Raw genomic sequence first — 23,720 nt, forward strand, 5'->3', positions numbered from 1 at the left:
GCCACCAGAAAGCCTGGTGCTATTCTGTTCCCGTTTTGGAGGCAGAAAGGGGGGCCTGGCTGCGGGTGAGGACCTGAGCTGTTAGTTTGGAAATAGAGCAACTGTGCGCACAGCCCTCGCGGAGGTCGTGTTTGGCCTTTTTATGCTATTCCTGTTAAACTTCACAATTAATCTTGCTTCGGGAACTGTAAATAAATTTGTTAATAACAAATAGCAAAGAGATGGGGCTGGGAAACAGAGGGCCAGGCCTTCCCCTGCCCCCCAGTGACCCGAGGCCATGCTGAGGGCCCAGAGGACGTGGACGGAACAGCTGTCCAGCAGGACAGAGCCTCCTGCGAGCGAGGGAACCTGTGTGAGTGCACCCCACCCGGAGGCCTGGCCCCTGAGGGCCGAGGGCAGCTGGGGCTACGTCTGTCCAGTCTCGGGGCACTTGCCTGGCTCTGCCGTCGGTGGAGCGGTCTGCTGTGGAGGACGTGCTCACCACCCACTGCATAGGAAGTGCCTTTGCCCTTATTCAGACCCTGCTGAGGTCCCTGTCCCCTCCCCCAGGGCCCAGACAGTGGCTTCCTTCTGGTCCCTGGTGTGACACACGGGGATGCCTCGTCCCCAGGGCCTTCCCCACGATGCTGCTCTGGACGAGATGTTGCCCCACCTCTGTCTCAGACCTCGTCTCCCATGCCCTTGCGTGCTGCCGACCCCGACCCACGCCAGGTTCTGGCACCCTGGTCGCCATCTGCCCAGGACCTCACATCCAACTCTGTGGCCTTCCCCTCCCATCTCAACGATTTTGACCTTGAACGTCATATCTCAGCCAGGTCTCAATTCCAGCCTCCAGGACACAAATTTAGAGGGGACCCAGGGCAGAGGGGTGCTACTTGACATACTGGGCCCCTCGGTGGCTCCTTGACATGGGGACTGTCCTTGTACTCCCTCATTCTCAGCCAATGACCTTGACCCAGACTCAGCAAGCACCGCCTCACCCTGCTCTCAGTTTCTCTCCCACACCCGACTCAGAGGAAGCAGTGTCCTTTCCCCCTCCCCCTAGTCAGGCTGTACCCGTGCGAGCCAGCCACTCCGGCCAGCCCTGCTGACCTCAGGTTCGCCACCCTGTCTTCGCTCTGCCGGACAGCTCCAGCCTGGAAGACGCTCGCATCGACTCGGGAGCTTGAGGAACGCTCCCTCCTGCTCTCAGCTGCGTCTTGGTCTGCAGCCACGGCCTCCTTGTCTGCACGGCCTTCCCCCCACGCCTCCATCGTGGAAACTGCCGCAGTTGGCCATCCCAAGGTCCCCGGCTAACCTGCTAGTTTCCAGAGTCAGGTTCCTGTTCTCCTTTCCTACCTCCTTGAAACCTGGCTCCCACTCCCAGTGGCCCCAGATCAGCCTGGTCCCCCTTGTCCTTAGCAAGTGCACGTGCTCGTGCGGCAGGGGCCTGAGGTGGCCGCCCCGGGTCGCTCCCAGGGCTCTAATGAGCCCTCCGCCCTCACTGCTTCCCCAGAGGAGGGTCTGGGCCCTTCGTCCCCACCCCCACCCCCCCACCGGACCCTGGCTCTTTCACTTCTCCGAGTTTGACCTGGATCAGTAGCTCCACCCCTGGCCTCCTGCTGAGTCCTCATCTTGGCCGATGGTGCTGGCAGGAAGGCGGGAGATCTGGCCACCACCCCAACCCACACTGGGACTCTGCGGGAGTCCCTTCACCACTCTGAGCCTCAGTTTCCCTGCCTAAGTGAGGAGCTTGGACGAGATGATCCCAAAGGTCCTTCTTCCCAATAATAAGATGCTGTGACCTCCCACAAAGTCCCTGTGCCCTTCCCGTCCCACTGTGGCCACCAGCCAGCTACCGAGGACCTCACCCCTGGTCTGAGACTGGCTCCCGCTCCATCACGTCCTTCCCGCAGTCTCCAGCTCCCGCCCCTTTGGCTGCTCCGACCAGTCCCAGGTCCCCCCATCACGCTCCCTGCTGGCTGTCCTCCCTGTACACCCACCCCGCTCCCTGGTGGTCTGTGCCGTGACCCCCCACCGCACCCCCTCCAGCCAGGCTGACCCCCTTGCCTCTGGGCACCGTGAGTCCTGCTGCCGGTCCCTGACCTGGAATGCCCCTGGCCAAGAACGAGAAAGCCCACTCTTCAGGTTTATGTCCCATAGTCTCCATGAACCCTGCAGTGCAAGCCTTTGAGCCGGAGAGGCCTGAGTTCAAATCTGAGCCCTGCCACTTTGTGATCCCAGGCAAACCCCTGAAACTTGGTTTTCTCGCCTCGGTTCCACACCAACCCAGCCCGGACCCCGGGTGGGACCCTGGGGGGAAGGACGGACTGAGAGGCAGGAAGAACTGGGGGGACGGCAGGCCCCAGGCCTCCTGGGGGCGGGAGCTCCTTGGGGGGACTGGGGACCAGAGCCTAACGGCTCCCTCAGCAGCAGTGACCCTGCAGGTGACAGCATGACAGAAACAGGGGCCACCAGCCTCTATGTAGAGTTCCCAGGCCTCCTCTTGGGGGAAACAAGCAAGGGGTCAGAGGGGCCAAAGGAGCCCCCCGTCACAGTGGGGTTGGGGGGATTCCCCCAGGGACCCCTGGTTTGGGGAGAGGCGGTCCCCACGGCCCCCAACCTCAGGAGGGAAGGTGGGTGAAGGAATCAGGCTTCCGGCTTGGGGGACTCATGCGGCTTGGAGCAGGGGTGACGTGGAAGACAAGATGGGGGTCTGGGGTGCGGGTGGGGGGTGGCCAGGGGAGGGCCAAGATGCCTGGCTGGGCCTGCCTAGAACTGGGGAGCCCAGGAAAATAAGCTGCTCTTGGGGGCCACGGGCCACAAGACTGAGCCTCCCCCAGAGCCAGCCCAGAATGCCACCAGAGGAAAGTCACTCTGGGGGGTCCAGGAAGGTCTCCCCAACAAGGAGCCCGAGGAGCCAGGGCCATGGAAGTGGTAGGAACGTGTCTCGGCCTTGGAGGCCCAGAGCACAGCGGGCTTGCAGTGTGGTCCTGGGCCTGTGGGAGGAGGGCACCTAGACTGCCCCAGGCCCAGGGTCCTCCGCTGTGAAGTGACAACCCCACCTGTCCTTCTGGGAGGCACACGGGGTCAGGGCTCAGTGGCCTGGCCCTGGCACAAGGCACACCCCTCGCCCTGGCGGTGTGTGCGTGGGGAGGGGCTGGGCTCGATGGGCCAGTCTCCTCTAGGTCCAAGACAGAAGGCAGAGGCGGGGACGGGGGTGGCCAGAGAGGGAGGGACCCTGGAGTGTGGAACCCTCACTGACCAGCTGGCTGTGTGACCCTGGGGAGCTAGAACGGCCTCTCGGAGCCTCAGTTTCCCCACCTGTAAACTGAGAAGCACAATCTCTCCCTCCTGGGTGATTGTGGATTACCAGGGAGTGTCACACAGTAGGTCCTCAACCCTGAGAGCTCCCTTATCCCTAAGAGGTTTCCAAGAAGTTTCCAGAGTGAAGGGACAATGGGCTCAGCCTTGCTGGGCATCTGGGTCTGAAGGGGCAGGTGGTTGGAAGAGGGGCATCACCACTCCCAGCGCTGATGTCAGTGTCTCCTGGGCCTGAAATAGGGCGGGGGCGGCACCACCAGCTGCAGGCAGCTTCCCCGTTCCTGGTGGTGGAGGCCCTGGGTCCCCGGGGGCAGAGGACCCAGGAAGGGGTTCCCTTCCTCTGCTCCTGTTCCTCAGTGACCTGTGTCTCCCAGGGTGCGTTCAAGGAGTCTCTGGCTTTGGGTACAGGTCAGGGTGGGGGCCTTCCCAGTAGTGCCCGCTCTCTGCCACCTCCCCACCCCATCTCCGGTCTCCGGATCCTGGGGTCCCTTGCAGGGGTCAGAGATCCAAGCCCCTAGTCTGGGCATCCGTGCTGACCGGGGACCTGGTAGCTAGGCTGCGGTGCAGGGGCAGCTCCAAAGGCAGCTGGGAGGCAGGTGGTTTGCAGGCAGGGCAACCTGTTCGGCCCACAGAGGGAAATCTAGGGGGCTCCACAGGTATCCACTGCTCCTCAAAGATTTGGGCCGGCGAGGGGGGGGCAGAAATGGAGCACTCTGACACTGCGTAACTGACCTGGCTAGTTAACGTGATGTTTAGGGGAGAGGATTGCAATGCCCTGGTGAGGGACCAAGGCGCCCAGAGAGGGGAGGCCACCCTGTCCTGGTGGCTCGGTGACAGCAAGCCCTGCATCCCTGCTCTGGAGGCAGAGGCACCTGCGGCCAGCTAGAGCCTGTGGGATGGAAAGGGAACTGGACGGGGGGGGCGGTATGGGAGGGCTCCGCAGTGCCCTGCTCTGCGAGGAGGTGGAGGGATCCCAAAGGCCCCCGGCGGGATTTTAGCCAAATGAGCCTCTGCCCTCAGTCCAGTCCCTGACTTTTCTGGCTCCAAAAGCCTTCGGTTAACAGGGGATTAGCGGGGTTTCCCGGCTATGTCCGCTGGAAGCCGCCTCCTGGGTCCAACGCTCTAGGGGTGAACCTGGTCCGGGGCAGCCACGCCCCCGCACCTCGATCCCGCGGGTGCCCAGACTGGCAGTCACCGGGTCAGAGCTCGGGGGTCCCTGTGCACCCCGCTTCTCTCCCCCCTACAACTCTGCTGGACCTCCGAGCAAGGGGTGGCCGAGGAGGGGGTCGCGGGAGGGGGACCGGCGCGACCGGCCCCGCACCTGCCGAGGAAGGCCGCCGAGGAGGTGCGAGAAGGCCGGCCCCGGGGCGGCGCCTCTTTTGTCCTCCAGTCTCGGCGGCCCGGGCCCTGCCCGGCTGGGGAGGCCCCGGGGGGCGGGGGCGGGCCCTCGGCTCACGTGCTCGCCGCTCCGCTCTTAACCCGGCCCGCCGCCCCGCCGGGATGGCCGCGGCCGGAGCGCGCTGAGCCGGGCGCCCTCCCCGCCGCCGCCGCCGCCGCCGCCAGCCTCGCCCCGCACCGGGCCGGCGCCCCCGCCCGCGGCTCCGCAGCCCGCGCCCCCGCCCGCGTCCCGCCTCCGCCCGCGCCGAGCCGCTCAGCCGCAGCCCCCGGACCCGGAGGATTATGAACGAGCCATGAGGCGGCTGCGGCGCTGGGCGGTCGCGGCGCTGCTGCTGCTGCTGCCGCCGCCGCTGCTCCCCGCGCCCGGTGAGTGACCCCCGCCCGCCCGGAGCCCCTTCCCCGCCCCCGCCCCGGGGTTTTGCGGCGGTTTCTGCTGCAGCCACATTTCCCTGCAGTGCTCGGGGTGACAGCCGGTCTAGGGTGCAGGAGGGTGGGGGCGGGGGAGGAGGGAGGGTGCGGACACCCACCTGTCCCCATCTGGCCCGCCGCTCCTCGGCCATCCCCCTGCCGCGGGCCGGCGGACTCTGCAGGTCTCTGCGGTTTGGGGGGGCAGTCGTGACAGTTGGGCAGAAGTGAAGCAAGCTGCCGGCCCCCTCCCCATCCCATCGGACGCCTCCCCCTGCAGGGCACCGTCTCTTTCCCCTCAAAACCCCCAGGGCCCCAAGAGCCACGCCGGAGTAGGGGGTGGGGGTGCCCATTCCATTCCCAAGTCTCCAGCCCAACGGTGGGCATCTGCCTCCAGCTATGGCCTTGTCTCCCCAGGTCTTGGGACCCGGGGTCCTGCTGGAGCCCTGCGTTGGAGGGTCTCACCCCAGCTGTGGGGCCCGGAGGCCCCTGAGGTCACAGAGCCCAGCCGTCTGGTCGGGGAGAGCTCCGGGGGAGAGGTCCGAAAGCAGCAGCTGGACACCAGGGTCCGCCAGGAGCCCCCCCGGGGCCCGGTGAGTGGAGCTCGGTGGGGAGGCCAGGGGGCTGGAGCAGGCCTCCAAGGAGCCCGTGGCAGGCCAGGGGCAGCCAGGGTCTGGGCGCCTCCGGGCAGCTGGCTCCTGGTGCTTCCCCTTTTCTACCATGGGCTGGCTACCCAGTGGGTGCTGGAGCCCACTGGTGGGAGCACACACCTGCCCTGCTCCAGGGCCCCTGCATCATCGCGGGGATCCCCTGCCCTCAGCAGGCTGAAACGCCCAAGGCTCCGTCCAGTCTCAGTGAGCCTTCTGCCGGCCCCCACTCCTGTCCTGCCAAAGCCGGGGTTTTACCCGAGACAGGGCTGGGGTAGGGCAGTGAGGGGAGGGAGAGCGGCTGAGCGCCCAGCCAGGGGTTAGGGATTCTGGGTCCCTGCCATAGCCACCCATCGTGGGCCTTTGTGGAACAGCTTAGTGCTTGCTCCTGCCTCAGTTTCCCCCTTGCACCGATCAGCTTGTTGTTCTCCTTCCTGTCCCCGCTGAGGATGGGGCCTTGGGAAAAGGTTCCAGGCCCCCAGCGCACCCACAAATGCCACCACCCCCTGTCCCTTTCAGGTGCCAGGCCCCTCCTACCTCCCAGAGGAAGGTTGGGAATGAAGGAGATTAATTGCAATTAATAATTAATTAATATCATGTGAATAATAATCACCCAGATGGAATATTCATTCAGCACGCCTCAGCTCTCCAGGAGCTGGAAGTTGAAAGTTAGCCAGGCCAACGGGGGCGGCGCAGGGCGGGATGGGGAGGGCCTGGCAGGGGCAGGTGGGAGGCGCGGAGCAGAGACGGGGAGGAGGAGGAGGCTGGGGAGTTTGGGCCGCAGAGGACTTGGAGGACTTGCAGCGGTGGGGGGTCTTGGGCTGGGCAGAGGAGGGAAGGAGGGAAACAGAGGCCAGCGCCGTGGACATCTGTCAGACTGGCATCTGGCCCTGCCTAATGTACTTGGTTAAAAGCCCTGGGGGGGGGGCGGGGGCTGTGGTGGGGGGGGGACTCGGGAAATGGGATGGAGCAGGAGGGCAGCATGCATAATAGATGGACCGTTGCTCAGGGCCGTGCAGGGGGAGGGGTGGCTAATGGTCCTGAGCAGGCAGGCCTGGGGGCGGGCGGGCGGAGGCTGCTCAGCACCTGCCCAGGCTGCCTGGGAGATGGGAGGTGGGCAATGGGGATGGTCCCAGGGCCAGGCAGCAGGCGTCCTGGTCGGGCGTGCCCATTCGTGCCCTGACTCTCTTCCCTACTGTCCCCCTTCCTGTGAACTGTGCACCCCAAGGCTGCGTTGGCTGGGAGTTGACTTTGGGGCCTGACTGCCAGGACCCCCGTCTGGTGCGTTAGGGGGTGTCCAGTAGGATGGTGGAGCCGTGCTGCCGACGGGGTCAGAGGCCAGAGGGCAGGGGGCGCCGAGGGCCAGGCAGGGAGGAAGGGTGGGCGCCCCTTCAGCGTAGCCCACCTGAAGGGGGGCTGCTGGGGTGCAGTGGTGCCTGGGGCAGTGCAGTGGGAGCTGTGTGGGTGCAGCTGGGCTGGGTGGGCTGACCCCCCACAGAGGAGGGGGAGTCTCTTTTGGTGTCGTTCTGCTGGGTGAGTGGGTGGCGTGTGTGATGCGTGTGAGTGACAGAGTCCGGATGTGCCCAAGGGGGTGTCTGAGGAGGTGGGGGCGGAAGGGTCCGTGGGTCTGGGAGGCGGTGGTCCCCTCCAGGGTGGGGGTCTCTCCGGGATTGAGCCTCCCCAGTTACTCCACTGCAACCCCCCTGGGGACTCACTCATAGGCTGGCCTTATCTGCACCTCAGTTTCCCCCCAGGTGGAATTCCCACAACTCTGTAAAGCAGGGAACTTTCGTGTGCCCATTTTGCAGATGAGCAAACTGTGGCTCAGAAAAGTTAAGTAACTCTCTCAAAGTCAGGTCAGACCTTAAACAGTGGAATAATTGTTTCCAAGACCAGGTTCTTCCCACTGCCTCCAGGGACTCTGGATTCTGGAGCAGGGGGCAGGTCCCCAGCCTCACCCAGTGCGAGGTGGAAGGGCAAGGGAGACAGAAAGGCACGTCCAGGAGAATGTTCCCCCGACCAGGAGACCAGAAGGAGACGGTGCTGCCCTCTACCTCCCCTTGGCCCTTCTCCCTGGGGCGCTGCGGGCTCAGACCCTCAGGGCTGACAGCGGAGACAGAGCAGACGATGCCCCGCCTTGGCGCTGTGGGGCTTTGTCTGAAGTTATTGCTCTGGTGTAGGACCTCAGGCCGAGCCAGGCGGTGGGTCAGCCGCAGGACGCCCCTCTGCTGTGGGCCACTCGGCGAGGCCAGGGCACACACTGACTGGCGGGGCGGCATGGTGGGGCCCGGGGGTATTGACCCACTCTGGCCTTGGGCCGGTCAGGGCGCCCTTCTGAGCCCGTCCTAAAATCAGGACGATGATAACCACCTCAGGCCACCCACTGCAGGAGGTGGTGACACGGAAGGGCTTGGTGCGTGAGGACTCCTGGCCTGTGTGTGAGGGGACCGAGAGGGAAGGTGGCAGGAAGGAGAAGACGTTGGAAAAGTGACAGTGCGCTGGGGTACCCGGCTGGGGCAGGCGCTGTTCTGCCTCTCCGTGTGTGAGTTCATTTCATTCTCATCACGGCCCCAGGAGGTGGGGCTGCTACTGCTCCCGTTTCACAGGTGGGGAAACAGGCACAGAGAGGTGAAGCAACTACCCCAGGTCACACAGCACTTAAATAGCAGAGCGAAGAGTGATACCCTGAGAAGCATCCTAAACCAGGCCCAGGAGACAGACCCTCAGCTGGGCAGGCTAGGGGAGGGGACCTCGGCCACTGGGCTGAGCTCCTGGGAGAGCCGCCCAGACCAGCACTCCCTGGAGACGCCACCCTGGAAGCCCTCGGTTGAGGACGTGCGCTTGTGTCTTCGTCCTGCAGAGGAGTGGGGGACAGTTGGGTGAGACTCAGTCCCCAGCCCTTGCAAGACGGCAGTCGGGGGCAGGGAGCCACAGGCTCTTTGCTGGGAGCCCTAGCACCCCACTAGGGCCAAGGCCACGCCGTGGTCTCTGCAGCGCCGTCCCGAGACTGGAGGCAGGAGGGTGTCCTAGGAGGGGCCGATGGCTGGGCGCCAGGGCCAGGGCCAGTGCTGGGCTCAGCTCGGGCGGGCGAGGGCTGTGAGCCGAGCTGTGCCGTGCCGGGAGGCGGGGCAGAGGGAGAGCGCGCGCCGGAGGCCGAAACCCTTCTGTGTGAAAGGCTGTGTGTGCGGCTTTGCGGCGGGACAGCCTCAGGGGGTCCCAGCTCCACTGCTTCTGGAGGAGGAGTGGCCTGGGCAAGCCTTGGGTGCCTCCGAACCCCACCTTCCCCACCGGTAAAATGGGGATAATAGCCATCTCCGCTCTGCCGGCTGCTGTGAGGGTCAGAGGAACGGACGGGCGCACAGGTGCCCCACCTGGGGCCTGGCGAGAGCAGGTGTTCAGCGTGTGTGAGGCCCGCACCCCCTCCTCACTGGGGGGCCAGGTGCCCGCGTAGGGGCCGGTGTCAGAAACAGGAGCCAGGGTGTCCGGGGGTTACCTGTCAGGCTCTGGGCAGAGTTCAGGGCGGCCACGGGGGCAGGGGTCTTGCTTCCCCAGCCAGACCCCACCCAGCCTGTGGTCTTGACCTTTGTGAGCACCCCTGCTGGCAGCCTGGAGGGAACCAGCTGCCCAGCGTCAGTCTTCAGAGGGACTCATGACCCGATCAAAAAGGTGACTGCCCTCAAAAACCGAACTCAAACCCAGTATCGGAAATTCAGCCACAGCCCTGGCCAAGTAGCTCAGCTGGTTATAGAGCGCTGTCCCGATACACCGGGCTTGTGGGTTCGAGCCCCAGTCAGGCAGGGCACCCACAAGAATCAACAAACGAGCCGCATTAGTAAGCGGAACAACCCATCAGTTTCTCTTTCTGTCCGTCTCTCTTCCCCCCTCCCTCTAAAATCAATAAAGAAAGAGTGAGTGACAGCAGGGAAAAAAAGAGAAAACAGAAATCCATCTAGTTCTTCCCTCTGGGACCCCCCGCACCCTGACAGTGAGCGGGGCCTCGCTGCACCTTGGGGGGCGTAGCTGCCGTTCTCCCAGGTGGGCTTCTCTGGCGCCTCCCCACCTGCCGCCGCCCAGCTCACGCGGTTCTCCCAGGTCCTCAAAGCCCTGCTCAGCCTATATATATGCTTATATACTTTCTCCCTTCCCTTTGTTGTTATCACTAATCCTCGCGAGAATAACACATTAGAAAGGGCTGTCATGTAATCCTCACAACAACCGTAGGTCACAGATGGGGAAACTGAGGCTCGGAGAGCTTGAGCAGCTCACTGAGGCCTTCGGACGCCTCTGCTTTCAACACGAGCGTGGGGCCCTGGCAGCGAAAAGGCCAGTGTAGCCGGGTTCCGGGAGACACGCCCGTGGCTGCTCGCGGGAGAAGCGGAATCAGGGTGTGGAGAGCGGGCTGGTGGCCGGGCGTGGGGGGTCCTGCAGCCCCTGAGGGTTGGCGGGGGCAGGCTTTATGGAAGAGGGTGGGGAGGCGGAGGCCCTGGCAGGAGGTGGAGGTCCGGAGGAGGGGTTCAGGGTGACTCTCTGGGGACGGCGCCTGGGTGTTCGGGTTGTCTAGGGCACTGGGGACCCTCAGCACCTTTGTCTCCCTCTCCCCAGGGCTGGTTCTGTCGGTCTGGGGTGGGGCCCGGCCTCTGTGTTTGTTCCCTTGGAACTTCAGCGGGACCTCTGCCTCCGTCCTCTGCACCCTGTATGTGGCCAGGTCGGACACGGGGACACCTCAGGGAGGCCGTGGTCCCTCCAGCCAGGTGGCCGCAGCGGCCGTGGGAGACACCGACTGCAGCCCACGAGGGAGGCGTGGCGCTGCCCCTCCCCAGCGTGGCCCTGGGCCGGTCACCTCCAAGTGTCTGTCCCTGCGCCTCCGCCTGGCACTGGTAAAATGAGCGCCAGACGTCCCGGGCAGGGCGAGATCAAATGAGCCGGGGGCACGTGAAGGCCGGGTGGCCCGGGGACAAGAGAGCGAGGAACAAGAGCAGGGCACGGGGTCGGGGCCCAGCCGGCCAGTCTCCAGCTGCGCTGAGCCGGGTGGTGCGGAGGAGGGCGGGTGACAGGGGACAGGAGGGGCTCCCGAGGGAAGGGCTGAGAGGTAATGGGAGAAGTCAGGGGCAGGTCAGGGGCAGGAGCAGTTTGGCTTTGCTGAAACCTGGGCCTGGAGCTGGGCCGGGGAGTCTCAGGACCCTGGCGCCCCCAGGAGGCCCCTGCCCAGGTACCGGGAGTGGCGCATAGAGATCCTGGGGACTGAGGCGGGCCTGCCTGGTCTCTCCCATCCTTCAGACAGGGGACACTCCCCTGTATTCCCGCCCCCCCCACGGCCTCCTACTTGGGCCGGGCCGGGCAAACCCGCCCAGCGATTTGGTCTCCTTCCTCTTCCTCCTACCACCGCTGGTAGGGGCAGGCAGCAATGAGGCCGGAGAGGACCTGGTGTTCGCCCCCCATCCGTTTGGGCCTCCCTCAGAGGGGAGAGGCCGGATGGGTGAGCTCACTCCCTTCCGAGTGGAGAAGACTCTGCCAGTGCCAGGGCCAGCCGGGCCGGAACTCTCCAGGCCCCGGACGACCCCCGCCACACACGCCAGCCTCACCGCCTTGCACCTGGGCTCAGCTTGTCGTTTTCCCCGGGACAGTCTGCGGCGCAGCGAGGTTGCTGGGCCATCCCTGCCTGCGGCTGCCCGGCCTGGGAGGGAAACCAGGGCAAGGAGCCTGGACAGGCGGCTCCTCCGGGTGGCCAGCGTGGGGGCGGGAGGAACAAGCAGGATCCGACCTGAGGGCAGGGGAGTGCAGAGGTGGGCGGGCAGAGAGCTCAAACCCGGGAGTGGAGGGGAGCGGGATGGTCCGGGCCAGTGGGGAGGAGGGGGAAGCAGTGACTTGGCCCTGACTTTCTGTTGCAAGCCTGATCCGTGTTTTTTAGGGGCTGAGCACGGAGCTCGGAACCTCCATCCGCCCGGCAGCGGGGAGGGGGCAAGTCAGTGTTGTCGAGGCGCGGAGGGCTGCTGACCCAGGCTCCGGCCCTTTGCCCCTCTCCTGGGGCCTCGTAGGGACACCTGGCCATTTCCGTCTTCCCTCACCTTTGGGGGAGGAAGGCCCCGGAAGCTGGTCTGCTAGGCTTGAATCCCAGCTCTTCCACTTTTTAGCTACGTGGCCTTGGGCAGGTTTGTAGCTCTGTGCCTCAGTTTCCCATCTGTCTACAAGGATCACAGCAGCACCCACCCCACTGGGTTGTTGTGAAGGTCAAATGTGATGAACCTGTGAAGCGTGAGAGCAGTGCCGGCCCATACAAGCGCTCGGGGGAAACCCAGGTGGCGCTGAGGACGGCGGCGAGCACGGGGCTATGGGATCCCGTGACCTCGGGCCTCCCTTCCACTCTGCCACCTGCTCCCCCCAAAGGAAGGGCACAGATTCTCGCATCCGTACGGCCCAGCGGCGGGACCCTCATGGAGGGGCCTGGGTTCCGTCTTCTCAAACGGAGCGAAGGACACTCCGGCGCCTGCCAGGCTGTTGCCGACCTTTTGCAGGAGCGGAGGCTTGGAGTGGAGGGATGTGGTTGCCGAGAAGGACAACACCCCGCTCGACCCGAACTCTCCTGCCCCTTCTTCTCTTGGGTGGCTTTCCCCAGAGGCGCAATAGCTTCAGGTCCGGAGTCCCTACCACCCCGCACAGCAGCTGGGTGCCCAGGCCGTCCGGGGCGGCCATCTTGCTCAGCCCAGTGCGTTGTCATGACAACTCGGAGCCTCCCAGCCCCACTGCAAAGGCCCCCTCTGAAAAATTTATCAGGAAAACTTCCGTGTTTAAAAATTAACCACGGGATTGAAATATTAAAGATGAGCTACTTTGGGCGAGGCAGAGGGCAATGGACTTGGGGATAGAGGAGCCAAGTTCTTTCATCCTGACCAGTTGGCATCTGCCCATCACCCCGGCTCCCAGGGCAGCCCCCCCCCCCCCGTCAACTCCAGCCCACCCCACCCCTGTCTGCCAAGTCTGAGGGGCCTCCAAGGAAAGGGGGGGGGTGAGACAGGGAGGAAGGCCCCTGCTTCAGCAGTTCCCAGGGTCACGCTGCACCCAGCCCCTGTCTACCCCTTTTCCCGTGATGCTTCCGAGGGCCTCCCTGCAGTCCACCCGAGGGTGCGCTGGCCCTGCCCGCAGCGGGAGGGCCTGGCCTGAGCAGTCGGCAGGCCAAGCTGCCCCCCTCCATCCCGGAGGCTCCCGGAGGCCGCCCCAGAGGGGGTGGGCTGGCATCTGCCCCTGAGCTGCTCACCGTGCCTGCACCCAGAGGGCAGGGCGGGCTGTGCCCCGGTGGGCGCACTCCTGCCCCTACTCCCAGGAAAGGAACAGGGTGTCACATGACGCATCTTCCGAGCTAATCCATGGTCCTCATGGCTGCTGGACTGTGCCCTCCCTCCCGTCCCTGTGCTACTCTGTTCTGGGGTTCCCCGGGTCCCACCTTCAGGCTTCCCCAGGTTGACTGACCCTCCTTCTGCCCTCTCCCCACCCCCAGCCCGTCCACCTGGCCCAGGTGAGTTTCGTCATCCCAGCCTTCAACTCCAACTTCACTCTGGACCTGGAGCTGAACCAGTGAGTGTGGCCTTGAGCCCGGAGGGAAGGGCTGCTGGCGGTGGGCGAGACAGGGCCTAGGCTGGGCTGCTGGAGGGGCAGACTGCGGGGGGCGGGGCAGAGGATCGGCCTCTCGGCCCAGGGGACCCAAGCGTGACCCAGTCCCACGACTGGCCTGTCCTTCTGCTGCCCACTCTGTTTCAGTCACCTCCTGTCCTCGAAGTACGTGGAGCGCCATTTCAGCCGGGAGGGGACCACGCAGCATAGCACCGTGAGTGCCTCTGGGAGGGGCCAGGGAGGTGGGGTGAAGGGGCAGCAGGCCATGGGAGGTGGGGCCTGGGGTGTCCCTTACACTTGGGGTGGGCCTGCCCTGCAGGACCCTCCCTGACTCCCCACCTCGGAGGTTTTGGGGGTCGGAGTTGGAGCGGCATGTCAGAGGGTGTGCGGTGCCCTGAGCTCCCTTGTCCATCTCCAGGGCCCTGACCCCAGCCAGCTCCCGGCTGGGCACAGAGGCAGCCAAGCACCGTGACCGCTCCCGGGCCCAGACATTCCGGGAGGGGGCAGTCGGGGAAACACCCTCTTACTCAGCACGAAGACCCTGGGCATTCCTGGCCGCCTAGGATAGCAGGGTCCCTGCCCTAGAGGCCCAGCGGCCCAGCAAGGATGAATGAGTGTCTATAAATAGCCTCGCCCCTCCCCCAGGCTGTTCAGTAACTGGAGCACAAGTAATTCTGCAGAAAGCAGGGGGAGGGGCTGCCGGTCCCCTCCAACCCAGGAGCGGGGGCCAGGAGAACACACAGCACGTGTCCTGGGGCGGTCCGAGGAGGCAGCGGTGTCTGTGAACACACTGCCTGTGACGTTGTGTGTGCGTGTTTGGGGTGAGTCCATAGCATTCATCTAATTAAGTGAGATCATCCGTGGTGAAGTGCTTGGAACAGTGCACGACACATAGTAGGTACTACATGAATGCTAGTTACTCTTCTCAAAGGAGTCTGGGGCCCCTGCATCAGCCCCAACAAATGGCTAAGAACCGCTGGTGGAGTCCAACTTCCTCCCTTCGGAGGTGAGGGGAAGGAGGCCCGCAGAGGGCCAGGAGATGGCCCGGGGTGAGACAGCGGGTTGGGGGCACGCCCCCGCGTAGAGCCGGGCTGTAGAGACCCGCGCGCGCCCAGGACCGCAGCCCCCGCACTCAGGGGGCACCTCCAGCGGCCCGCATCCGTCTTCCCGCCTCCGTGCCAGCGCAGGGGGCACGCCCACTTACATCCCGCTCCTCCAGGGGGCTGGAGACCACTGCTACTACCAGGGGAAGCTCCGAGGGAACCCCCGCTCCTTTGCCGCTCTCTCCACCTGCCAGGGGCTGCAGTGAGTACGGGGAGGGCGGGGCAGCCTGAAAAAGCCTCGGACCCTGGGGCCTGGGGACCGTGGGGAGCCGCGCCTCTCTCTCCGCAGCGGGGTCTTCTCCGATGGGGACTTCACCTACATCGTGGAGCCCAGGGAGATGGCTGAGCCTCGGGAAGCCCCCCAGGTGAGCCTCCACTGTTCCCCCTGACAGCGCCATCACATTCCTCCCGATGGCTGTCCCCACCCCCTCCTCCTGCCTTGGTAACCTCAGCCTCACTGCCCTCAGTGACCCCAGCTCTGGTTCCCTCCCCCGGTGCCCCCCAGCTCCTGTGTCCCCCAGGTGACCTCCCCCTGGGCTCCAGTGTCCTTGGCCCCTGTCCCCCTGGGTGCCCCCAGGTCTTGACCCTGGAATCTGAGCATCTGGGAGATCGGATCCGACACGGGAGCTCTGGCCAGTTCTGGGTCACTCGGAGGTGGGGTTGGGGACGGGCCGGGGCGGTCTCCTCCCACCCCCACCCCCCCCCACCCCCCAGCTGGGCTCGGCGCAGACCTGTCAGCCTTGCAAGAACTATGTTTTCCTCCTGGTTGCAGGGACCCCTCCCCCACCTCGTTTACCGGACCTCTCTGCTCCCAGCCCCCGCCAGATGCAGGGAGCCAGGTAACGGGGGAAGAGCGGGGCTGGGGAGGGGCCTGGCTGTGCCTCCCCTCACCTGTCCCTTCCTCCAGACTGCCTGTTCGCTGCCCCTGCCCGCTCTGCTCCTCCGAACCGGCCGAGGCTGAGAAGGAAAAGGCAGGTACGGGGCCCGCACAGACCTCGGGCTGCAGGGACCTCAGGCCGTGGTCCAGAGCAGGAGGACACCCCTGCCCCTGGCTGGGGCAAAGGAGAGCTCAGGCTGATCTGGCTGGGGACCGGGGAACCATCTCTGGGAGGAAGCCCCCCACCCCGCTCTCTAATGCCAGTGTCCACACACGTCCCCGTGGGGGGTCTAACAGGGGCTGCCTGCCCTTATTATACCCAGGATGGGGAGGGGTATCCCCACCAGTGGGGTCTGGCACTCTCCCTGGCTGGAGTCCAGCCCCCTAAGTCTGTGCATGGCTTGGCCATGACGCCAGGCACGGAGGGGACTGATTCCAGGTGCCCACCCCCTGCCAGGTCCGCCGGGGCCACCCCACGGTGCACAGTGAGACCAAGTATGTGGAGCTGATCGTGATCAACGACCACCAGCTGGTAAGTGCCCAGGCTGGGGCGACTCCGGGAGGCAGGGCCGGAAGCAGCCCCGCCCCCACCCACTCTTCCTGCAGTTTGAGCAGATGCGGCAGTCGGTGGTCCTCACCAGCAACTTCGCCAAGTCTGTGGTGAACCTGGCAGATGTGGTGAGCAAGCCTCCCCCTCCTGTTCCCTGTCGCCCCACACTCCCCGCCCGGCTGCGCACATCCTTGGGGGGACTCCCCCCACTTCCTGGAGGCACAGACCAGAGCCCGTCTCCTGCCCTATCCCCCCACACCCACTCCCACCCTCCAGCTTTCTCCCCACCTTCTCCCGTCTGGGCCCAGATGTACAAGGAGCAGCTCAATACCCGGATAGTGCTGGTTGCCATGGAAACGTGGGCAGATGGGGACAAGATCCAGGTGCAGGATGACCTCCTGGAGACCCTGGCCCGGCTCATGGTCTATAGGCGGGAGGGCCTGCCTGAGCCCAGCGATGCCACCCACCTCTTCTCGTGAGTCCCCCACCCCACGCGTCCCGCCAGCCTGTGCTGGTGGCCGCAGTGCTCAGGGTTCCGGAGCACCTGCTCTGTGCCAGGTGCCCTCGCAGGGTTCGGGGCTGGTGGGGCTCGTCTTGCACCTGCCCCAGCCACTTGCGACAGGCTGGCCATCCTCCCCTGTGTCTTAGGCCAGTGCCCCTTTTCCCCACCTCCGGTCCCCTGTGCCTTCAGCTCTGCCCATCACCTCCCCTTCGCTCCCTCTTCCCTTTTCCGACTGTCCCAGCACCCCTTCCCGGCGGGACAAAAAGTCCAACAGTAGGTCCCTGCAATTAGAGATGATCTAGTAGGAACCTCTTATGTGGTTTGCGGGCAAACAGACCCAAAGAGGGGAAGGGGCTTGCCTGAGATCACACAGGCTGACGTGAAGTGGGGGCTCCTTCCTACTCACCTCCCCAAGGAAGGACTCCGGTAGGGGAGGCTCCTCGTCTCCCTGGGGAGGGGAGCCACCACGGGTAGGACAGGAGGTTTTCCTGACAGCCCTCTCCCGTCCAGGGGCAGGACTTTCCAGAGCACCAGCAGCGGGGCTGCCTACGTGGGAGGCATCTGCTCTCTGTCCAGGGGCGGGGGCGTGAATGAGGTGAGCAGTGTGGGGACACCGCTAGAGCGGGGTTGGGGTGGGGGAGGGAGAGGGGCTCCTCAGGGCATGAGCCCTGTGCCTTTTGGAGGGATGCAGACATCCTTGCGCTCCATCTTCCTCACCCCAAGTACGACAACATGGGCGCCATGGCGGTGACGCTGGCCCAGACGCTGGGGCAGAACCTGGGCATGATGTGGAACAAACACCGGAGCTCAGCAGGTATCCGCGGCGATCCCACGTGGCCCCGCAACCAGCCTAGACCCACACCCAGCAGCTCCAGGAGTGAAGAGGGTGTCCGTGGCGGGGGCGGGGGGGGGGCAGTCGCCCACCCTCTCTTACGTACACCTGGCTCACCTCTCAGGGGACTGCAAGTGTCCGGACAGCTGGCTGGGCTGCATCATGGAGGACACGGGGTGAGTTTGGGCAGACAAACCAGAGGAAAGCCTTGTGCGAGGAGAGTCCCAGAGTGAGTACTGGTGACAGACTGGACCTGGTGGCCTCGAGAGGTCCAGCTGTTGGAACCACTCAGGATTCCAAGAAACCCAGTTTTCTGCAGTACACTGCGCAGGGAGACCCAGATTCCTCCGCTCAGCATCAAAACTGAGCAGACTGTAGTGCACATTGCCGCCGCTGGGCGCCGCCAAAGCCTCGCTTGGAGGCACCTTCGCTCCTAGTCACTCCAACCTCTCACTCCTGGAGTCCCGAGGTTGCAGAAAAGGGACAGGAGGGACCTCCCCCGCCCACTCAGGCGGGAGGATCGCTGTGCAGTCTCCGAACATATAGATCCTCAGCCTCCCCCAGAGGGTGGGCGAGTCCCCAGTGCGGCCTATCCTCAATCTTTAGAAGGGGCCTAGAAAGTGGGCTGGCCGGAAGGGCGCGGCCGGGGCCCAGCGGCATCGCCTCCTTATCCCTGCCCAGGTTCTACCTGCCCCGCAAGTTCTCGCGCTGCAGCATCGACGAGTACAATCAGTTTCTGCAGGAGGGCGGCGGGAGCTGCCTCTTCAACAAGCCCCTCAAGGTACCAGCCCAAGGGCGGGTAACGTGGGAACGAGGCTTGGGTCGCGACCCGGTCAGACTCCCGACATCCCTTCCCTGTCCAGCTCCTGGACCCCCCTGAGTGTGGAAACGGCTTCGTGGAGGCGGGGGAGGAGTGCGACTGCGGCTCTGTGCAGGTGAGCGACCGGCGCCAGGTGCGAGGCCCGGGACGCGGGGGTGGGTGAGGGGGCGGGCCTACGTGGGAGGGTCCGGGCTCCCCCGCCTCCCTCCCCGTCTCGCCGCGTCCCTCAGGAGTGCAGCCGAGCGGGCGGGAACTGCTGCAAGAAATGCACCCTGACTCACGACGCCATGTGCAGCGACGGGCTGTGCTGTCGCCGTTGCAAGGTGAGGGGGAGGGGCGGAACCAGGAGGGACCTAGCTGCTGACCATCTGATCAAGAGCGGGGCTTAGAAAGGAGCCGCAGCTGGAGCCTTAGCAAATTTGAAGGGGCGGGGCTTGGCGCGAAGAACGCGCCAATGGGGGAGGAAAGGGCGGGACCTGCGGGGCCTATTGAAGGCGGGGCCAGGAGGAGCGGGGCGGGGCACCTGCGGGGAAGCGGTGGGCGGGGCGGAACCGTGAGCGAGCCTGGGGGCGCGGCCGAAGGGACCGGAGAGCGCCGGGTCCGAGGTCCCTGGCTGAGCCCTGAAACGCATCCCTTCCTCAGTACGAGCCGCGGGGTGTGTCCTGTCGAGAGGCCGTGAACGAGTGCGACATCGCGGAGACCTGCACCGGCGACTCGAGTCAGGTCCGTCCGGCCTGGCCGCTCTGCAGAACCCCGGGCGGGGCAACCCCCGTCCCTACCGTTTTGGCTGTGCCGGGTGACCACTGTTCTTAGCGCCCCTCCGCTCTGCTGCCGGCGTCGCCGCCGCCGCTCATTAACCCGTTTCCTCACCTGAGAAAGGGGTTGGTCGTGCCTCCTGGCTCTGCTCCTTCAGCCTTGTTTGTAGTCTCGTCGGTGTTCCCAGCCCCTGGCATGGTCCCGGTGCGTGCTAGGAATGGGAAAAGATGATAATAGTTAACATCTTTCAAGTCCTTCTTACGTGCCAGGCATTTGATTTTCCCAGCCCTGTGAAGTCAGTGCAGGGAGGCTGGAGAGAGAGGCTTTGGGCCTGGTCGACCTGCGTGGTCTGAGTTCCAAGGCAGGTCTTTGCTCCTGACATGGAGGAGCCCTGAACACTAGCCCCCACTTGGGGGGCGTTAGGCCGCCCCTTCTTCCCTCCTTGGGGCCAGCCTCACGTCTCAGGCCTGGGGCCACTCTGCTCAGCCCGCCCCTCTCTCTGCAGTGCCCCCCGAACCTGCATAAGCTGGACGGCTACTACTGTGATCAGGAGCAGGTATGGCGGTGTTGGGGGCGCCTCCCTCTTCTGCCTCAGTACAGTGTGTTGTCTCCACCGCGACCACTGACGTGCCGGTCCCTTTTGTCTCCCTTTTGTCCCTTAGGGCCGCTGCTATGGGGGTCGCTGCAAAACCCGGGACCGGCAGTGCCAAGCCCTTTGGGGCCACGGTGAGTCTGGCTGGGAGTGGAAGAAGGGGCTCTGGAGGACCCGGAATCCACCATCTGGGGAGGGGGCAGGTTCTGGCTAAATGTGCGGCTCTCCAGCCTCTCAGGGACCCAGAGGGCCTGGGGGTCAGCCGGAACGGTGGAGGTGCAGGCTTAAGGTCCTGGGGTGGGTTCTGGGGTGACGCCTCACATCACCTTTCTGCAGCGGCTGCTGATCGCTTCTGCTACGAGAAGCTGAATGTGGAGGGGACAGAGCGTGGGAACTGCGGGCGCAAGGGGTCAGGCTGGATCCAGTGCAATAAGCAGTGAGTGCTGGTTGAGCCTCCCCAGCCCTGGGGCCTGGGGTTTTTTTTTTCTTTTTTCTTTTTTTTTTTTCGGAGATGGAGCTGTAATTTCTTCTAGGGTGTGCCTGTGAGTCTCAATGGGAGAATGTGTAAAAAAAAAATCAGAGTGTGAGGAGAAGGCAAATTCAAGTTTACTAGTTGGGTCAGAGGTCAGACTCAGGGCCCACTGTCTCTGTTCTGCCCCAACAGGGATGTGCTCTGTGGCTTCCTCCTCTGCGTCAATATCTCTGGAGCTCCTCGGCTGGGGGACCTGGGAGGGGACATCAGCAGTGTCACATTCTACCACCAGGGCAAGGAGCTGGACTGCAGGTGTTGGCTGGGACCATGGCGGGGGAAGGGGAGGTGGCAACTGTGACGGGGTGGGGGGCATGGGCGGAGGCTGGCTATGCTGTCTCCCCAGGGGTGGCCACGTGCAGCTGGCCGACGGCTCAGACCTGAGCTACGTGGAGGACGGCACGGCCTGTGGGCCCAACATGCTGTGCCTGGACCATCGCTGCCTGCCGGCCTCCGCCTTCAACTTCAGCACCTGCCCGGGCAGCGGGGAGCGCCGCATCTGCTCCCACCACGGGGTGGGTGCCTGGAACCCCGGGGATGGCGGGAGGGGCTTACAAGAGGGGACAGAGCCCTGCTTGCCTTGACCGCGGCCCCCCACCTCCAGGTCTGCAGCAACGAAGGGAAGTGCATCTGTCAGCCAGACTGGACGGGCAAAGACTGCGCCATCCACAACCCCCTGCCCACGTCTCCGCCCACCGGGGAGACAGAGAAGTACAAGGGTGAGGCCGCTGCTGCCCGGGGAGGGGTCTGTCTTCTTGCCTTGCCCTGCCTGTCCCGGCCAACCAAGCCCCGCCCTCCTCCCCAGGTCCCAGTGGCACCAACATCATCATCGGCTCCATCGCTGGAGCCGTCCTGGTTGCAGCCATCGTCCTGGGCGGCACGGGCTGGGGATTTAAGTAAGAGACACTCACGCCATGCCCCTTCCCCCCCACCTGTGTCCTGGGGCTTCTCAGAACCCCAGGCCATCAGAGCTGAGGGGCTTTTCTGAGAGGTTAGCTAAACCGGAGGTCGCAGGTCACGGGCCAGGCCAGCCATGCCACAGGCCTTGTTTTAACATTTTTTTTAAAGATTTTATTTATTTATTTTTAGAGGGAGAAGGGAGGGAGAGAGAGAAAGAGAAACATCAATGTGCGGTTGCTGGGGGTCATGGCCTGCAACCCAGCCATGTACCTTGAACTGGGAATCGAACCTTTGATGCTTTGGTTCGCAGCCCGTGCTCAATCCACTGAGCTATGCCAGCCAGGGCCTGTTTTAACATTTAAAAAAAATTAGTTGCTTACACTTTAAAGACCCAGAGACTTTACATTAACAATGCTGATTTTCCGCGTCTTGTCTGTAAAGTGAGACAGCGGGGCTCCGCGGTGCCTCATTGTGATCCAGACTGAGGGGGGTGAGCAGGGCGGCGCCCTGGGTGCGCCCTCTCTAGCCCCACCCAGCCGTGGTGCTCCGGGTGCCTGAGTCTCGGGCTCTGGAGCCGGTCTAAAACCCTCGGTGTGCTAAGGAGGGACCCGAGGCCCGGGGTCACACAGTGAGTTAGCTACAGAGTCCCAGGTATCTGTCCCTGGGCCTGGCATCGGTGTCCAGGACCCAGGGCCCCTGGCCCGTCTCTGGGGCAAGGGGTCTCACGGGAGCTCTCGGCCCCTCCCGGAGAGCAGGTCACAGATGGTTTCTTGTTCTCTCTCTGCCCACCCTCTCCTTGGCTCCTGAAGAAACATCAGGCGAGGAAGGTATGACCCGACCCAGCAGGGGGCAGTGTGATGCCTGCCACCTCATCCCTCCCACTGTCCGTCTCCATCTCATTTGTCACCTCGCATTCTGTGGATGGGACCTAAGGGCTGGCTCCCCTGCCCCGCGGTGCTGATGTCACCACAGGGGTGGGAGAACCCACTCCCGGAGGGAAGTCCTCAGCCACTGCCTCTGGCCCACCCATCCGCTCAGGCGTGGTCTGTTTGCTCCCATCCCTCCCACGTCCCTCCTTCACCCAGATCAGTCCTGGCCCTATCCCGGCCCCCCGGCCCCCACCCCCGGGAAGGGAGCCTCCCTCTGCATCCCATTTGTTTCGTCTGTCACGTCACTGCTGTCTGCCTTTGCACCAGATCCCCTCCCTGGCCAGCCTGTGACTGGCTGTCTCCAGGGCGCCGCACTTGCCTGGGGCCCAGCTTGGAGGGGTCTTCCTCTGGGCCCTGCCTCCTGTGCTGCCCCGATGTCCCCTCTCCCTTCCAGGTCTGGAGGGGCCTAAGTGCCACACCCCTCCCTCCAAGCCTGGCACCCACGTCTCCGCCCGGCACCGGGAAGCTGCCCCCGCCCAGCCGTGGAGGGAGGCACCGTTGCACTGTCTTCCAGGCCCAAGCCTTCCCACTCCCGGCCCCACAGGGGTTTGGTTAGGGGGCTGCGGCCCTGCCCTTCATACCACCAGGGTGGACCAGGCCTGGGGCATTTCCCTCACGGGCCCCCACCCGACCTCACGCGGCTTTGGCCTTGTACACCAACTCTCTTCTGTGTGAATGTAGCGTCCATCATCACAGTGGTGGGGGGAGGGGGGGAGGGGTGCCCCCGGGGGCGTGGCCTAGGGGGGCCCTTCCTCCAAACCAGCAGCTGGGACAGGGTTCCGGCTCTCTGGGCCTTCGGGAGAGGGGGCTGAGATCAAACTTTTTTAAAAACTGAATCTTAACCTATGAATGTAACTCTGGGGGTGCTGGGCCCGGGCAGTCGTGGGACGTTTTGGCCATCTGTGGGCGGGGCTGGAGGAACGAACTGAGGCGTGGCCCTCCCCTGGGAGGACTACACCTGGATGGAAGCTTCTCTGGGAACACTGACGCCCCCAGCTGGGCGGGGCCGCGCCCTCCCAGCCCTGCTGAGGCCGGGGAGCAGCGTGAGCGCCGACCCAAACCAAAGCTGCCTGCTCCACGCCCGAGCCCGGATTACGGGCGCGGCGACCCCACGTCCCAGATTGTCTTCAATTCAAAGTGGCCATCCTGCCGTCCCTGCCAGGACGCATGCATTTGGGGGTCTAGAAAATGCAGCCCCTTAAATAAAGTGGCACCTCCCCCCTTTCAAGAAGGGCGATTCTGGGACCGACTCAGGGTTTAGGTGCCCCCTGGCACGGCCTAGTGGCCCCAGGCTGGGCCACCTTTTTCCGTGAGGACTTTCCCACGTAGCGGAGGCCTGAGGTGGCCCAGTGCCTGGAGGGTCGGGAGTTCTGCCTGTGATGTGCATGAGGAGGTAGGAAAAGGCGGGTCTCATGGGTGGTCTTCAGCTTCTAGAAAAGTCCTCAAGGCCCCGTCAAACCCTCTCCGCCCCTTACCCCCACCCCAGGGCCGAGTAGCAAGTTTACAGTTGTTTCCCCCTCATGTCCGCGGGTCCCCACTGCAGCGGAGGCTGAGGGAGACTGGTGGAGGCCGGGCACACTTCCTCAGTCCTCCGGCAAACAGCCCTGCCCGCGGCCTCCCCCCCCTCCCCCATCCCTGCTCGGGACAGGGGGGCTCTGGCTCCTTGACCGCTGAAGACCAGCTGGCAGGGGCATGATGGGGGTGTAGCTACCTATGGATGAAAGCCACAAACGGAGCCCCCTTCCGGGGGACCCCCACCCAGACTCAGCAGGGATTTCTGAATACCCCAGGGCCTTCTGAGCGGCCTGTGTTAGTCCCCCTGCTCCTGGGACAACTTGGAGGAGGAATCATGGAGGAGGAGGCTCCCCATTTATCTGCACCCCCCCCCTCAGGGCAAACTGGGGACTGAGACCCATTGACACCCTCTAGGGTGACTGGATACGTTACAGTGGGGTCCTCAGGACTGAGCTTC

At 64.5% G+C, this 23,720-nt stretch overlaps 1 protein-coding gene across 2 annotated transcripts; it reads left to right on the forward strand.

Moving 5' to 3' along the window:
* Positions 1–4,994: 4,994 nt before the first annotated feature.
* ADAM11 (ADAM metallopeptidase domain 11) lies at positions 4,995–22,300 on the forward strand. Of its 2 annotated transcripts, XM_045837270.1 has the most exons (27): positions 4,995–5,067; positions 5,524–5,699; positions 13,246–13,322; positions 13,506–13,572; positions 14,578–14,663; positions 14,751–14,826; positions 15,234–15,300; positions 15,369–15,436; positions 15,796–15,870; positions 15,945–16,016; positions 16,197–16,363; positions 16,901–16,985; positions 17,114–17,204; positions 17,347–17,398; positions 17,904–18,003; positions 18,086–18,157; positions 18,273–18,365; positions 18,685–18,765; positions 19,304–19,354; positions 19,461–19,524; positions 19,727–19,826; positions 20,055–20,174; positions 20,266–20,434; positions 20,524–20,638; positions 20,725–20,815; positions 21,629–21,646; positions 22,143–22,300. In XM_045837270.1, exons 1-27 carry the CDS (start codon positions 4,995–4,997, stop codon positions 22,156–22,158), a joined length of 2,322 nt encoding a protein of 773 aa, XP_045693226.1. In that variant the 3' UTR covers positions 22,159–22,300. The 2 variants fall into 2 exon arrangements, with proteins under 2 accessions (XP_045693226.1, XP_045693225.1); XM_045837269.1 differs by having other exon boundaries at positions 21,629–22,272.
* The last annotated feature ends 1,420 nt before the right edge of the window (positions 22,301–23,720 follow it).

Source organism: Phyllostomus hastatus, unplaced genomic scaffold (assembly GCF_019186645.2).
Source record: "Phyllostomus hastatus isolate PE091 unplaced genomic scaffold, TTU_PhHast_1.1 phas_contig_210, whole genome shotgun sequence".
In the NCBI taxonomy this organism is placed as follows: Eukaryota; Metazoa; Chordata; class Mammalia; order Chiroptera; family Phyllostomidae; genus Phyllostomus; species Phyllostomus hastatus.

Bases quoted from the DNA above. Each gene is read 5' to 3' on its own strand.
- ADAM11 (XM_045837269.1), top strand. From the start codon at position 4,995: ATGAGGCGGCTGCGGCGCTGGGCGGTCGCGGCGCTGCTGCTGCTGCTG. The intron at 5,068-5,523 runs GTGAGTGACCCC...TTGTCTCCCCAG, and splicing joins GCCGCTGCTCCCCGCGCCCG to GTCTTGGGACCCGGGGTCCT. The intron at 17,205-17,346 runs GTATCCGCGGCG...CTCACCTCTCAG, and splicing joins CAAACACCGGAGCTCAGCAG to GGGACTGCAAGTGTCCGGAC.